At 48.0% G+C, this 16,445-nt stretch overlaps 1 protein-coding gene across 2 annotated transcripts in view; it reads left to right on the top strand.

Annotated features, from left to right (window-relative positions):
- Positions 1-16,445, top strand: part of HOOK2 (hook microtubule tethering protein 2) — a 289,087-nt gene that overhangs the window by 90,397 nt on the left and 182,245 nt on the right. For both annotated transcript variants that reach the window (XM_085654470.1, XM_085654469.1), the window contains exons 5-8: positions 2,039-2,171; positions 13,106-13,173; positions 13,542-13,604; positions 14,541-14,621. In XM_085654470.1, coding sequence (XP_085510596.1) covers positions 2,039-2,171; positions 13,106-13,173; positions 13,542-13,604; positions 14,541-14,621 — 345 coding nt within the window. The remainder of the gene's footprint in view (positions 1-2,038; positions 2,172-13,105; positions 13,174-13,541; positions 13,605-14,540; positions 14,622-16,445) is intronic.

Here is a 16,445-nt window from a genome sequence, read left to right as displayed (position 1 = left end):
ATGCAGTCTCCACCTCCTGCCAGCAAATTGCACCAGAGAAGGCAGAACTGGTTCTGGCTGGGCACAGACTCTCTCTGTCTAAGAGATCAAAGGATTTTGGGATCTAAGTATTGGGGCCCAGACCCCTGAACTTTAGAACTCTTTTGGATCAAGAAGACTGCCAAGAAGAAGAGCTGGAGAAGCTGTGAAGAGGCGCTATCACTTTGCTGTGTGATTTGCTGTGTTGGCCTGCAGTGGCTGCTTCTAACTTGGGCAGTGAAAGGACTGGACTGGACTTTCTGCAATCTATTTTTGTTAGTTTCTCCAAGGGCTTGAGGTAGAGCTTGCCCCTGTTCAAGAAGTCTCCGTAACAGCAAAGACTTCAAGCTCTTCTGCCCTCAGCACTGGTAACTGTGTGTTTTGTGCTGCAACAGAAAAAAAGCAACCCCACGACGTCTACACTGCTGCCGACTCCGTGTCCTGAAGGCACCGCAGAGGGCAAAGCCGCACCGTGACCCTGGTCTCACAGACGACGCCTGCTGATGCTGCCACCGAGCCGCTGCTTGCACCGCGACCTGTGGGCACTGCCTCGCTTCAGGGCGACACCTTGGCACCGCAGAGGGCACCGCCGCAAAGCCGCACTGCGACTCTGGTCTCACCGACGACGCCTGCTGACGCTGCCACCGAGCCGCTCCTCGCACCGCGTCCTGTGGGCACGGCACTCCGCACCGCCTCGCTTCCCGACGACGCCTTGGTATCCCCGACGATGCTGCTCCATGCCGAAATCGACGGCGCTGCTTGCACCGTGGTTCGAGGGCACCGCTCATAAAGTTACACGACACAATGCCCACATCCCGCACCGCAGCCTTGGCCTATCGACGCCGGTGCCATCGACTCCCGTTCGTCAGCCAACAACAGCAGTTCAGCCACAACGACGCCGCGGCTTGCACTGTGACCTGCCAGCACTGTGACGAGCACAGCCTTCATCTCGCACCGCGACCCTGGTCTCACCGCTGCCGCCATCTGACGCCGCCGCCAAGCCTCTGCTTGCACCGCAACCTGAGGGCACCGAACGCTGCACTTCGCACCGCAGCACACGATGCCTGCCGACGCCAGCGCTCCTGACTCTGAGAGAGGAGATTGACCTGCAACGCGTGTGACTTCGAGGGCTCCGACGACTCCTGCACCGACCTCCGGAACCGACGCCTGCGGACGCCATGTTTTCGGAAGCTCAACGAGAGGTTGCAGACGCCCTGTATTTCTAAAAGGTACTGTTTGCGGATCTTCCCGACACCGTAGCTGGACCGCGACGCCGCGGTGAGCCAGAACTGTTTGGATTGGTTTGCTCACGACGCCGTGATGGCCCCCGGATGGTGCTATCGACATCAAGGAACTGTTTTTCAAGCGTATTTTGATAACTGTAGATTTTTAAGTACTGTATTGTGGATTTTTATCATTTTTGGTCGTAAGTATATAAAAATATTGGATATTTTTTTAAACTGGTGTGGTGTCCCTTTGTAGTGCTTACACTGTATTACTGTTGGTTATGTGCAAATGCTTTACACACTGCGTCGAAGATAAGCCTGACTGCTCGTGCCAAGCTACCAAGGGGGTGAGCAGGGGTTATTTTAGGAGTGAAACTCCCTTATCCTGACTAGAGTGGTGGTTTCTGCCTGGCTTTGGCGCATGCCCTAGCCTACCAAAAATTCAATTTCTAACAGTAACTCCATGCAATTTGTTTGGAAGTGGCCGATTCAGATATGCTTGTTCACTGCATTTGGGAGGATGAAATGGCAAGTTCCAATACAGTCTGCAGTAGCTTGTGTGTCGTGTAGCTTCCAGCATTACACCAACAACTACAGATTTTTGGTTCTGCATTTTTCATTTCAGCAAAACAAAGTATCAAGTGTCATTTTTGTGTGTGTACAGGTTTAATAACCCTGAATTACAAATGCTCCTCCAGTGGAATTCCCATGAGTTTCCATCTACATGCTCCAAACCCAAGGCTCCTCCTCACACCTGGCATGGTTTTGATAAGTTCTCTCTCCCATCTAAATAGGTGTTGGGTCACCCAGTGTCTGATCAGCACCTGCCGGATGTAAACCTTATTGGCGAGTTCTCCAACGCAGCAGAGCTGGGAAAGCTGCTGCAACTGGTTCTAGGTTGCGCCATTAGCTGTGAGAAGAAGCAAGGTGAGTGTGGTCTATCAAGCATATGGGGTCAAGGTGAAGATAAACTAATGGGAAAAGAGTTTCACGACATTTTTAAAATACATATATAGAACTGTTTCCTTACTCTTTACAACTGCTGCCACGGTTCCGGTATTATTTTTTTCCTTACCTTTTACATATATGACATACCTTGTTTTATTGTACATCTCTACTTTATTCTCAGTAAGGCTATGTATTTTGCTTTCTGGTGAGCAGGGAGATATTGAAACTGTTTGGTCTGCACTGCTTCCTCCTGCACACCTCTCCATATATTTTTTCCACTTAGATGAGCCAGAGGCTATCTGCCAACAGGGTATTATGGCTGCGTTTGAGTTTGGAATAAGCTGTAAACATTTCTTCAATTTGAACACTTCCAATGTGCCATAACAGTAAATGTACCAATGGTAAATCCTACAGTGGGCCTACTGTCACTTTCTGTGCGTTCTAGATCTGGAAATAAGGCATTAAACTTGTGAGGGAATGCTTTTTAGTCTAATATTTTTGAACTCTTCGAACACAGGCAGGAAAGCGTAATTTGCCTCCTCCAGTCTAAAACGGAATGTCCCTCATTAATGATGGAATTGGTCTGCTCACCTTTCATTCCCTGTGTTCCGTCCACTCTGTGTCCTTGCTTCAGCATCCTCTGTTCACTTTTTGGCTTTGTGTGGCCAATAAGTGATCAGCTACTCGTCCCCCCTGAAAAAAATAATAAACGCTCCTTCTCCCAGGTTAATTATTAGTTAATGTCAGTCAAAATTTTCCGCTGGTTGATGTTCCAAATTTTCCCACTGGTCAACATTTGGGATTTAAGATCAATTTTTGGGATCCAAATATCCAGCCATATAACCACAACTCTGATCTCTAGAGGAACATGTCTAACTGGTCTGGTTTCAGGGTGACTGACTGCGTTCAATGGGACACTGGCACAGTGGCATCTAACCTAGATTTTACCAGAGCAGCGTATGTGCTTTACACTGCAATGTTTTGCTTTCTTCTCCTTAAATGCGAATTTACCCTAAGCCGTCTTCACACCTACTACCACTGCACTCACTTTAACTGGTAGTTTCATTCTGCTTCTTGTAGTTTTAGTTTCTTCAAGTATTAAAATGTTTCACAAACGCTAAACACAGCTCATTGTTGGGATCTCTGTTTTCTTGTACTTTTAGGTGTGGCTAGAGATGGCTTTAGATGTGTGACAGCTCATGTAGTCTCAGAATGAAAGAATTAAAAAACCAAAAAGTACACTGAGAAGGCTTTGACACTGCCTTTCGATTGGGCAGCGGTTGTTAACTCTCCTATGATGTACTTGTAGCGCTCCTAATGGATAGAGGAGAGACCTAGTTAATGCAGACCCAGTGTTGCTTACAGTAGAAAAGAGTTTTGTACAGTGAACTCTGACAAATGCAATAGGAGGTGGTTTTATGCTGTGAATTCTGTCATGCACCATAGGAAGCGGCTTTACATGAACACTGAGATATTCTAACACGAATCTCTAGTTTAAGAGGCTATGGAGAGATCTAGTTTTCATGTTTGTAGTTTTAGCTGTTTGTAGAAAAGTATGTGTTCGAGGCATATGAGCTGCAGATTGTACACTTAGCATAGGTCGCCATCTGGTGTTGGGCCCGGATGTTTGCAGTTTGTTTTTCTTCTTGGACCGTCTTTGGAAGTCACGAGTTTGGTGACTCCTCCTTCGGTCCGTACTGCGCATGGGCTTCGGCTCCATCCTCAGATTGTTTTTTTCCGCCATCGGGCTCGGATGTGATACTTCGTACTCCGGCTTCGAACTTCTACGGTTCCAGCCTCGACGGAAAATCCTCGATTCTTCGAGTTCCTTCATCATCTTCATCTCTCGAAGCGGCACTTTTTCCATCCCGTACATCGACACCGGCCTTCGGGCCCTCCGCGACTCCGGTCCCGGCCGATGGAAAGGACTCCGTTTAAAAAGTGCCCAAAATGTGGGTCTAAATTTCCCCACACCGACCTCCATCAGGTGTGTAACCTTTGCCTCTCTCCGGAACACGAGGCTCGAGACTGCCCCGCCTGCAAGTCTTTTCGATCGAAGAAAACGATCCGAGATCGAAGGGCTCGACGCACCATGGCGCACTCATCCTCGACAGCTCCACCGGACATCTTCGGAGACGACGCCGAAGCTTCGGGGCAGACACACACCGAACTGGGAGAAGACATCGTCAGCGCTTCCGAGGCCGACGACTCCGACCTGGAGGACGTAACACCAGGACAGCGGGCCGTGAGTACAATGCCCCCTCCCAGCCCCGCACCGAAAACCAAAGAGACTCCGGTTACTCCCTCGCCTGCCGGCCTGGGCAAAACCAAAACCAAAGCCTCGATCACCCCACCTTCGGGCCCGGTGTCGAAGCACTCAAAGTCTCACGGCAGCTCGGGATCGAGCCAGCCGACGCCCGGTGCCGATAAACACCACTCGGCACCGAAGCCTGCAAAATCCAGCTCGACTCCGAAACCACCGGTGCCGAAGCCTGGACACTCGGCGCCGACCAAACACAAACAGAAATCGGTCGGCACCGACGCTCCGGCGCCGAAACAGCATTCGACGCCGAAACACACGGAGACCTCCAAAAAGCAGGGCGTACACAGAACATCGAAACCTCCGGTTCCGAAATCGCCGGTGCCGACAGACGACTCGGCGCCATTGGCTCTGTTTACACCAGACCCTTTACAAAAGACTTTGTCCAGAGATCCAAAGACTGGCCTTTTGACTGTGATTACTAAGAAGCGTCGCCTTGAGGCTCCGGCTCCTCCTCCTCCACCCAAAAAGAGGGACTCAGCTACTTCTCCCCTTAGAGTACCCTCCCCACTGCCACCCCCCCTCCCACCACCACCCCCTCCACCTTTACCTCACTACGATCCGGCCCCATCCCCAGACCCGGATGACGGGGACCCGGACAATGACCCAGGGGACGCCCCAATGGATCCCACTCCACCAGGGACCCCAGATCCATGGGAGGATTATAATAACCCTGATGTACCCAATGTACCTCAAGACGACCTATACCCATCAAGGCCCTCTCCTCCAGAGGACTCTTTAGGGTTTCACCATTTAGTGCAGAGAGCAGCACACTACCATGGGGTGGACATGCACACGGAACCAGTGGAAGAAGACTTCCTACTGGATACATTTGATTTACAAGATCGTTCCACTGCTATTTTACCCATGCTTAAGGGTGTCACCAAGCACGCTACAGAGGTATTCAAAGACCCTGTCAGAGCCAGAGTACTAAACCCTAGAATAGAGAAGAAGTACAAGGCGGCACCCACAGACCCTGCATACATCAAGGGCCCTGCTCCTCTAGATTCCCTAGTTGTCTCCACAGCTAGAAAGCGGGCTAACTCCCAATCCTCAGGAGATGCCCCACCACCAGACAAGGAATCTAAACTTCTGGACGCGTCTGGTAAACGCACCGCCTACCAGGCTGCAAACATGTGGCGCATTGCAAATACACAAGCACTGCTTGCGCGATATGATAGAGCACACTATGATGAATTAGAGGCTCTTATGCAGCACCTTCCAGAGAAATACAAACGCCAAGCTCATGACCTGATACAGGAGGGCAAACTAATCACAAACACCTCCATTAAGTGTGCCCTCGATGCAGCAGACACTGCTTCTAGAGCCATAAACACCAGTGTCCTGCTTCGCCGCCATGCCTGGCTCAGGATATCAGGGTTCAAGCCTGAGGTCCAGACATCAATACTTAATCACACCTTTGACCAGCAAACACTCTTTGGCCCAAAGGTAGACGAAGCGCTCGAAAAAATGAAGAAAGATACAGACACAGCGAAGTCTATGGGAGCGCTCCAGACCCAAGCCTCTAAGCGTTCCTTTCGACGCTCGTCCTTTCGTGGCACAGGTAGAGGCTCCTCCACCGATAATGCCTCTACCTCCTACAAATCCCCTCCTCAAAATACCTTTTCAAAGGGCAACCAAAGAGGTGGTTACAGAGGCAACAACAATAAGGGCAGGGGCAAAACCAACAATACCCGTTCTGCCACCCCACCCGCACAATGACTCCCCTTCGCTCCCCCCAGACCATTCCACTCCGGTCGGGGGCAGACTACAAGATTTTATCCACGTATGGGAGTCCATAACATCGGACAAATGGGTGACCCAAATCATTCGGTCAGGGTACTGCCTCGAGCTAACATCTACCCCACCCAATATCCCACCAAGGCACCGTCCAATGTCCCAAGAGCATTCCACACTGCTCAAACAGGAGGTACTCTCGCTCCTCCAGAAACACGCCATAGAGCAGGTACCCGACAATCAACGAAATCTAGGGGTCTACTCCCTATATTTCTTAATCCCAAAGAAAGACGAGACCCTCAGACCCATTCTGGATCTCCGGCCTCTAAATGCCTACATACATTCAGACCACTTTCACATGGTCACCTTACAACAAGTCCTCCCACTCCTCTGCCAGGGAGACTTTCTCACAACACTGGATCTGAAAGACGCGTACTTTCACATTCCAATACACCCCTCTCACAGAAAATACCTCAGGTTCGTGGTGGACGGGCAACATTACCAATTCAAGGTTCTCCCCTTCGGGGTCACCACTGCACCACGGGTGTTTACCAAATGCCTAGCAGTAGTAGCAGCACACCTCAGACGTCAACATGTTCACGTCTTCCCTTACTTAGACGACTGGCTCATAAAAGCCGCGTCCTACCACCAATGCGTGCAACATACAAACAGCACCATCCAACTGCTTCATCAGCTAGGCTTCACGGTGAACTACCAAAAGTCCCACCTCATACCATCTCACACAAAGCAATATCTCGGGGCCACCATAGACACCTCAAAAGGTATTGCCTATCCAAACTCAGCCAGAATCACAAGCATTCTAGCCTTACGCAAAATATTCCTTCCTCAACACTCTCTACCAGCAAGAGTGTTTATGAAGCTCATAGGGATGATGGCGTCTTGCATCTTCATAGTGCCCCATGCAAGACTCCACATGCGTCCACTTCAGGAGTGCCTAGCACAACAGTGGAACCAGGCCCAGGGTCAGCTGACGGATCTGGTGTTGGTGGACGGCCGCACACATCACTCTCTGCAGTGGTGGAACACCACAAACCTTTCCAAGGGACGGCCGTTCCTGGACCCGGTTCCCCAAGTGACTCTAACAGCGGACGCATCGCTCTCCGGCTGGGGAGCGCACCTCTTACACCTCACAATGCAAGGTCTATGGACGCCACAGCAAAAAACGCTCCACATCAACCATCTGGAGCTTTTGGCGATCTTTCTAGCCCTAAAATCTTTCCAAAAGCAGATTTCAGGCAAAGCAGTCCTCATTCGCACAGACAACATGACTGCGATGTATTATATACAGAAACAGGGGGGGACACACTCTCCCCAGCTCTCCCGCTTAGCCCAGAGCATATGGAGATGGGCAATTCCCCAAAACATTTTTCTCCTGGCACAACATGTTCCAGGCGTACAAAACACCATAGCAGATCTGCTCAGCAGACAGACTCAACAACTACACGAATGGGAACTGCATCCACAAGTTCTTCACCCATTCTTCCGACAGTGGGGGCATCCTCAAATAGACCTCTTCGCCACCCACGAAAACAAAAAATGCCCAAGCTTCGCCGCCAGATACCCACACCCATTGTCCAAGGGCAATGCGATATGGATGAACTGGTCAGGCAGATTTGCATACGCCTTTCCACCTCTCCCACTAATTCCATTAGTGGTCAGGAAACTACAACAGCACTCCCTCACACTCATTCTGGTAGCTCCGACGTGGGCCAGACAGCCGTGGTACACCACGCTACTACAACTATCAGTGGTACCACATCAAAAACTGCACCTTTCCCCATGCCTCCTAACCCAGAACCATGGAGAAATCAGGCACCCGGACCCAGCTCAGCTCAACCTGGCGATCTGGCTCCTGAAATCTTAGAATTCGGGTACCTTAACCTTCCCCCTGATTGCATGAACATCATCATGGAAGCCAGACGTCCTACCACTAGAGCATGCTATGCCGCAAAGTGGAAAAGATTTGTAATGTACTGCCGTAACAATACAATCAACCCTCTAGATGCATCCATACAACACATCATATGCTATCTGCTCCATCTTCACAGGTGTAACCTGGCGTATTCATCCATACGCCTACACCTAGCAGCGATCGCTGCCTATCTACAAAACAGACAGCATTTGTCACTCTTCAGAGTGCCCGCTATTAAAGCCTTCATGGAAGGCCTCAAACGAGTAATTCCTCCCAGGGCACCACCCTCCCCTGTATGGAATCTAAATTTGGTCCTTACACGACTAATGGGTCCGCCCTTCGAACCAATGCACAAATGTGAGCTACAATTTCTCACCTGGAAAACAGCTTTCCTTGTAGCTATCACTTCCCTTAGAAGGGTTGGTGAAATACAAGCGTTCACCATACAGGAACCTTACATACAAATGCATCACAGCAAGGTCATACTTCGAACTAATCCGAAGTTCCTGCCCAAAGTCATTACCCCCTTCCACCTCAATCAATCAGTGGAATTACCTGTCTTCTTTTCGCAACCCCAATCTGTTGCGGAAAGGGCCTTACACACACTAGATGTGAAAAGAGCGTTGCTATATTACATACAAAGAACGCAACCCTTCAGGAAGACCAAACAGTTGTTCGTTTCCTTTTCTCCACCACATAAAGGCAACCCCATCTCAAAATCAGGGATAGCTAGGTGGATTGTAAAATGCATACAAATTTGCTATCAGAAGGCAAAGAGAACATTATCTGTTCCCCCTAAAGCCCACTCTACAAGAAAGTTAGGGGCTTCTATGGCTTTTCTAGGGAATATACCCTTAGATGACATATGCAAGGCAGCCACATGGTCTACACCGCACACATTCACAAAACACTACTGTGTAGATGTGCATTCCCAGCAGCAAGCTAGGGTGGGCCAGGCTGTACTAAAAACACTCTTTCAAACAGCTGCAACGGATACCGGTGGTCGCCGCTAAGGTTGGGTACTGCTATATAATCTATGCTAAGTGTACAATCTGCAGCTCATATGCCTCGAACGGAATATGCTACTTACCAGTATGCATCTGTTCTTGGCATGTAGAGCTGCAGAGTTGTACACGCCCACCCGCCTCCCCGGCTACCTGTATCCGTTCCAGTCCATCTTATTTAGATACAACACACATGGGTTTCTCACTGTTATTACTACGCTCCATCATTTCCCTGTTGGCGAAAAACAATCTGAGGATGGAGCCGAAGCCCATGCGCAGTACGGACCGAAGGAGGAGTCACCAAACTCGTGACTTCCAAAGACGGTCCAAGAAGAAAAACAAACTGCAAACATCCGGGCCCAACACCAGATGGCGACCTATGCTAAGTGTACAACTCTGCAGCTCTACATGCCAAGAACAGATGCATACTGGTAAGTAGCATATTCCTTTCTTTTTACGGTAAAAGCACATGTTGGATGTTGATTTAAGTATTGTGTGCTTTGGAGTTCTGAGTTTCTAACCCACTTCTCCTAGAGTACGCTTCGAAGTGCTCCACCTTGCTACCCTGAAGGTCAGGTGCTAAAGGAATGTATGTAGTCCTCATTTTGGGTCCAGTAGAAAAGTTGCCCTAGGCCTGCAGAGACAAAAGACTCCTGTTGTCCCAGTTGGAGCTCAGTAACCGCTGATTGCCCTGGAACCCCCCTGTACCACTTCCCATGCGAACCATAGTGGGAGGATATTGTAATTGCCTCTGCCTCAGAAGAAACCAGACCCGTTGCATTCTCCATTGTGCTCCTGCTGTTACACCGCAAGCCCTCGCAGAAGAAGCCGGTCATGCCAAGTGTGCCAGCATAGGCCGGGCCAGTACAAGAAGGTGTGACCTGCTTTGGATTCCCTAATCCCCAGATGACCGCCACATGCATGTCATAAAACAGCGGTGTACGGAATGGACTGGTGGCCAATGGGCATTTCAGGTCACAAACTGCTGAGTTGCTGTGGTGTGCTGTCTGCCTCTCACCAATCATCGATTGCGTTATATATTTTTTTGAGCCCCACTGAGTCACCACCCATCTGTACTTGTAGACAGTGGCCGGTGGGGTCTGTACTGGGTAATCAAGTGTGCAAGTGTATGCTCGTTGGCACCTGGGCAGGGTAGTGATCCTGCCAGGTGGCAGACCAGTCAGTTCACTGTGCTTTGCATGCGCTGTGCGACTGAAGGGCACTTTGCTGCACATGCATATTGTGCATGTTTACAGGCTGGGGCTGGTGTGGATTCTGGGTTGGTGTAGTGGAGCCAGTATCGGCCATGGAGCACATCTGCTGTAAATGGGAAACAGCCTTTGCAGTGAGGTTTTTACCTCGTTGTGCCTTTACCATACATTTGTGAGCACGCATATTTTGCCCACATGCATGCCTTTGCAATGCATGCCTTCACCACGCATTTAAGGTAAGTTGGGGGACGTGGGGGTCTCTCCCACAAATACATTTGTTTTTATATATAAAAACAATGCCTGGTAATGGCATGCGTTGTAAAAACATTTGCGTGGTAAAAAATGCATGGTAAAGGGATGCGTTGTATTTCCCTGCGTTGTACTGTTGTACAACCGCTGGAAACTGCTTTGAGCTGTTTGTGACGCCAGAGGCAGAGTTCTAACGGGAGGGATTTGGCTGCGTGTGCTAAGAGATTCTAGTTGATTTCAGCTCGGGTCATTAATGCCCCAGTATTAGGGCAGCCTGATTACGGAAAAGCAGACCACATATGTTCGAAATGGAGAAAGCGGGCTCTGCTTACAAACAGCTGCTCAAACGTCGATTCAAGTATAAGATTCGAACCACGTTAAATGAATATATATATATATATATATATATATATATATATATATATATATATATATATATATATATATATCTATATATATATATATATATCGCCTTCAGCCATGTCCTTGGCAAAAGCGTTAAGGCGAACTGTTAGCCCTTATGATAAACTAGCAAAATGGCCAATAATACCAAGAACAACCTCTCCTTTCCAACCGCATCATCACAACCCTCCTAGTCTAGAAGTCGCACATTACCTGAAGCACTCAAGCATCCCTCACAAACTAGCAGCAAAGCCATTCGGGCTGGCTGGTAACTTAATGTGCCTTTTCAACGACTGCTTTTTTGTGTGTGGTGTAGTGGATGGGCGAGTGGATGAATGCAAGATTAAGTCAGTAGATGCATAGATGTGTGAGTGCAAGGATGAGAAACTTGAGTTCATGGATTGACGAGAGATTAAGTGCATGGACGGATTGATGAGTGACCACATGGATGGAAGCTTTCTTACTCTTTATTCTAAGCCATACCCATTGACTTTGCCACCGCTTGTTTTTTGGCCATGATTGACTCTATGTAAAGGCATTTAAAAGGCTTGCGTTCAATATTTGTACCCATCGATGTTTTTTGTTAATAGCCACATTTCAGATTTATCTCTGTAGATAAAAAACATAATCTAAAACCGATAAGTCTGCACCTTTATTATACTTTTACTTTATATCACTGTCCTGTTATCATTGTCCCTTACTGTTTGTGTGCATGTTCCAGTACCAATGTTTGTAGTCCAGACCATCCATTCCGCTTATGGTCCTGTTCTCCTCTTTCTTGGATGATTCCTTTCTGTTTCCAAGGCCCGTGGAAGCTGTAATCTGCATTATGACCTGTCGCCTGCCCTTGACCAATCCGTGTCCTGGGAGGCTATAAAGTTCTGCGGGGCCTTTGTTGCATCAGCAGTCGGTGTGCGTGCCATGCGTTGGCCTGACCTGCAGATAGTGGGGAGCCCAGGCCTTGGGGGCGGGGGTGGAAATGAACATCCACAGTCGCACCCTTCCCCGTTCCTGACATGTGTCCCTCCTGTCATCAGAGGGGTGACGGGACCCGTAATCTGGTAAGGTTGGGTGGGATGAGCGCCTACCGCAGAGCTGCATGCGTAACCTGAATGACAAGGGGTTGAATCTCCAACTACTGATTTGGAAACAGATGTAGTTTGTGATGTTTTAAAATACTGTATACTAGGCCCTCTGTGCTGTGACTGACAAGTGACTCTTCTAAAAGCACAAGGAATCCCTTCCCTTTACGGTTCAGGAGTCTTCACTTCAGGCCGTTCTTGGTTGAAAGAGAGTGGGTGCTTCTCTCCCAGATAGGAGCGTTTTTTATGTGATGGTTGTAGCAAGACAGAGCATATATTTACTTCATGGTTGCGACCTCCTAATTGGTTGTACCCTTAATTTAGTTTGTAATGCAATTAACAGCCAATACTATTGCAACCCTTTAACGCAGGAAAAGCGGTCACATGTATCAGTTGGGCAACTCATTGTTGGATGCGCCAGCAGAGCTGTGTACAGATTTCAGGTGGTGGCCTTGCACGTCTGAGGTTGTATGCTTGGAATAGCCGTGTGTGGCCCCAGTGCTGGGAGTGGAGGTTCATACTTCAGTTAAGATTGGGTTACAGCTGTGTTGTCGTTTGACATTGACTCACAGCTCTCAGTGGCTTCACTTGAGAGTATTGGAGTAGAAGGGTGTCATGCATGTCAGGATTGCATGCATTTGCAGAGCTGTGAATGGGGCCTGTATCGAAATGGCAGCCATTTTGAAGGGGAGGGATATGATGTATTCGTGCTCTGGGAATTGAGTAGGCCGCAGTTGCTTTATCTCCACCGCCATTATATCTTGGCTGTGTTTGTAAGCCACCAGCGATTGTGCGCCCTGCTAGAGCACAGTACACTGTGCTGGGCTGCCTGTGCATGCTTTAGCGGTGTTTTTTTTTAGGGCTCCAGGTCACCTCTGGGATCTTGTGGGAGCGGCCACTTACAGGGCTCATGCTGCTGATGGATCCTCCTCTTGCCGTCTATGGTCTGACTCTTCCCTATCACTCTCTCCCCAGAGCACATCCAACAGATAATGACATTGGAGGAATCGGTCCAGCACATGGTCATGACCGCCATCCAAGAGGTGAGCCAGCCATGTCTGTACGGTCATTCGTTCTTCTGTGTCCTTTCACTCCTGTACCCCCCACCCCATTATTTATTGTTGTGTATTTCTTTTTTGTTATTTCTGCTTTGCGTAATAAGCTATACACCCTTACATTATCGAGGCTTCGTTCATAGCATTCTTCGCTGCCCGGCTCTTTTATGATCTCCGTTTACAGGTTACGTTTTAAACTGAGTTAGATAACTGTTGTCTAGAGCGTACAAGCAGATTATTTGAGGTTTAAAATTAAAATTTGCCACTGAAACACTTGATAATAGGACTCCACTTTGGCTTTGATTGCTGCTGCAGTTACCGTCTCTTCAGTTTTACAAATGTTTTCTTTAATGCAGCTTATGACAAAGGATACCTCTGACACACTGACTGCAGAAACCTACGGCAACTTTGATTATCAGGTAAATATCCAAACTTCAAGAGGGTGATGGGATGGCATTTGCGTAAAAGGATGCGGTGCCATATTGGAGGGGAGCAGTACTGCATGGGCCTAGTGAACCGATAAGTTGCTTACTTGTTAAACGAGGACTTGCCTGCAGAGTATCAACCTAGCAAATCGTGGTCTTGCAACTGGCAGGGTGAGGCTTTGGAGTTCCATGCGTTTGGCTCCGCACATGTGGAATCGGAGAAAGACCGTGAGATGGGTGTAGATCATGTGGTGGATGTCGCTCACCTCTCTGCCCCAGAGGGTATGTCTCGGTGGTGGGTGCTGTCCTGACATGAATGACGTGCCATAATGGGGTATACATTTCTAAGAGGGTTACCTTCAAAAGTCAGTCCTGATTAATCCAGACCTTTAGCCTGATGCCCAGTACTAATTGCACTACCATTAGTGGACTTTCAAGGTCTTCTCTGCTCCAAGGGTCCAAAACTATTGAAAGCCTTTCCAGGACCTCATGTACTTGTTGCAGTGGTACATTTTTGTAGGTGCTGTTGGGCGCATAATGCCAGCGGGGGCTGCAATAGAGCTTATTCTCTTGTAGGGTTAGTGCCTTCTAAGTGGACAGATGTTCTCAATGGGAATGAATATCTTAGTGTACTCTGAACACCTGGCAGCACAGGGGCATTCATTACTTAAGGGGCCTCTGCTCTCTTAATTCCAGTGGTGCCTCCATGGGAGGGTACTTTCCTGGTACCTTCCCTTATTTTGAATGCTTCTATCCTCTCGGGTGATATTCTTGTATGTTATATGCCTAGTACCCACAGATCCAATAGGGTGAGTACATTCCTTTAAAGCACTCTTATCTCTTAGTCTGTGCAGTGTCTCCATAGGAAGGGGGCCTTTTTAACCTGTGGTGTTCTGCTTTCACAAAACCTCTGTTTGATCCTCTCCTCAGTCTCGAAAGTATTATTTTCTGAGTGAAGACCTGGAAGAGAAAGAGGATGCGATGCAGCGTTGTCACGACCTGGAGCAGCAGGTAAGTTTCAGATTGATTATCTGGGTGGGTCGGGCCTATTATCTGGAAGAGGTTGCTGATGAATGGTGGCCTCTCTTATGGACTGTATCGCTGTCCTGTCTTTTGGACATTGATTCAAACGTTGTCAGTCATGTGCAGGAAGTAGTAATTTGTGTCGGACCGCCTTATTTCCAAGAAATCCCCACCGCTCTATTCAAGAATTTTATGGGCAGTACCTATGTATCTATATCATTTGCAACAAACATGCTCTGTCACTTCTGTAGATGCAAAAGAAAGATCACCCGCCCCAGGAGCCGGTCTGGCCTTGAAAGTTCTGCTGTGGCTGTTCCCTTTTATTTTTTTATTTACACTTAGTTTGGCATAGCAGATCTGTTTAGTAATTGGTAAAGTGGTGGTGTGTAATTCTAAAATCTTATATGCATGCCTTAATTTCCGGGTGTGAAGTTTGTGCTTATGCTGTGATTGGAAAGAACAATTTTTAAGGCACCCGTACTAGATCGGCCTAGTTGTTTCCACCCTATCTATCTTTTAAACCCTCTGTTTGGTGGGTCAGAGTTTTCATCCCGCCCAAACATTTTTAATTAAAAATGTGTGTGTGTACACCCATGCAAAAGTGTTGATGTTTTGTGTGTGTATGTACATGTGTCCCTGTGTCTTTATTTATGTGGGTACTTGTGAGTGTGCATTTGTGCATTGGTGCGTTTGCAGTTCTGGTTTGCTTAGCTTGAAAGAAATTGTCCCCTCAGACTATCCCTGGGCTCCATCTAGTACAGTGCCTTAGAAAAGCTCATTTGCTAGGTGATGGTATTTGCATTATAACATCTCGGCAAAAGGTTTTTCAAATATTTACTTCTAGTCTGGTTTAACGCAAGGCCTGGAGAAAGGATTCTGGACGTTGGGTGAGTTGTACACCTCCAGCTGCTACTCGCCTCATCTTGTAACTGATGATTTTTTTCTAGCCTGCCTCCTAACAGCAAGTCTCCGCAAGGGATGGAAGCCTGCGCAGCCCGCCCTGCCCTTTACACCATGCCGCTTCCTTATCTTGCATGGGCATGAATGACCTCGAGGAAACCCAATAACTGCTTTTATTTCCTCATTCTCTCTCCTTCCTGAATTAATGGTTATCTTTCCACACAGACTAATGCATTCCTGTTACCTGTTCTCCACCATACTTTACTGCCGAACTCTGATAAGAACACATGGACACACAGAACCAGGATGCTGGATTTAAGGCACAAACTGTGTTTGGGAAGGGGACTTTTTTTCTGCAGGAAGTGGTTTTGTGGGATCTAACCGTAGAACTTTAATTATCTAAAACGTATTGGCTGTTGCCCATGTGTTCTTGTCAATATTCGCTTTCTTCAAAAGTAAAAGTACATGGTTCTGAAGAGAAACACTGTCTCCAGGGGCAAGCAGAACAACCACAGTAGTGTGACACAACATGAATTAACAGAAAGGATGGTGGTATGAGGAGTTAAGTGTTACAGACGATGGCCTCTGATCTCGATATTCAGGTTATGCAAAGATGTGTCTGGGTGGTACCTGATATTAAAGGCAACATTAAAATGCAGAATCCATGGACCTAAAAACATGTTTGACATGATGGATTCCTCACGGTTGTCTACATTAAGGAAAGTCCATACTTCAGCTGACTCGATGGCCAAGATTGAACACTGCTGCTGGCATTCTTCTTGCCCCTTCAAGCCACAGTCCATAACATTCTCCTTTTTGCCTACAAAGACGCATCTACTTTGATGTTCTCTCGTAGAATGAAGGGGTCTACAAAGTAATTTGCCCCATTCTTAATTACCTTTGTCTTAGTCT

Source organism: Triturus cristatus, chromosome 4_1 (assembly GCF_964204655.1).
Source record: "Triturus cristatus chromosome 4_1, aTriCri1.1, whole genome shotgun sequence".
NCBI lineage: Eukaryota > Metazoa > Chordata > Amphibia > Caudata > Salamandridae > Triturus > Triturus cristatus.
This window is presented reverse-complemented; position numbering and strand designations above follow the sequence as displayed.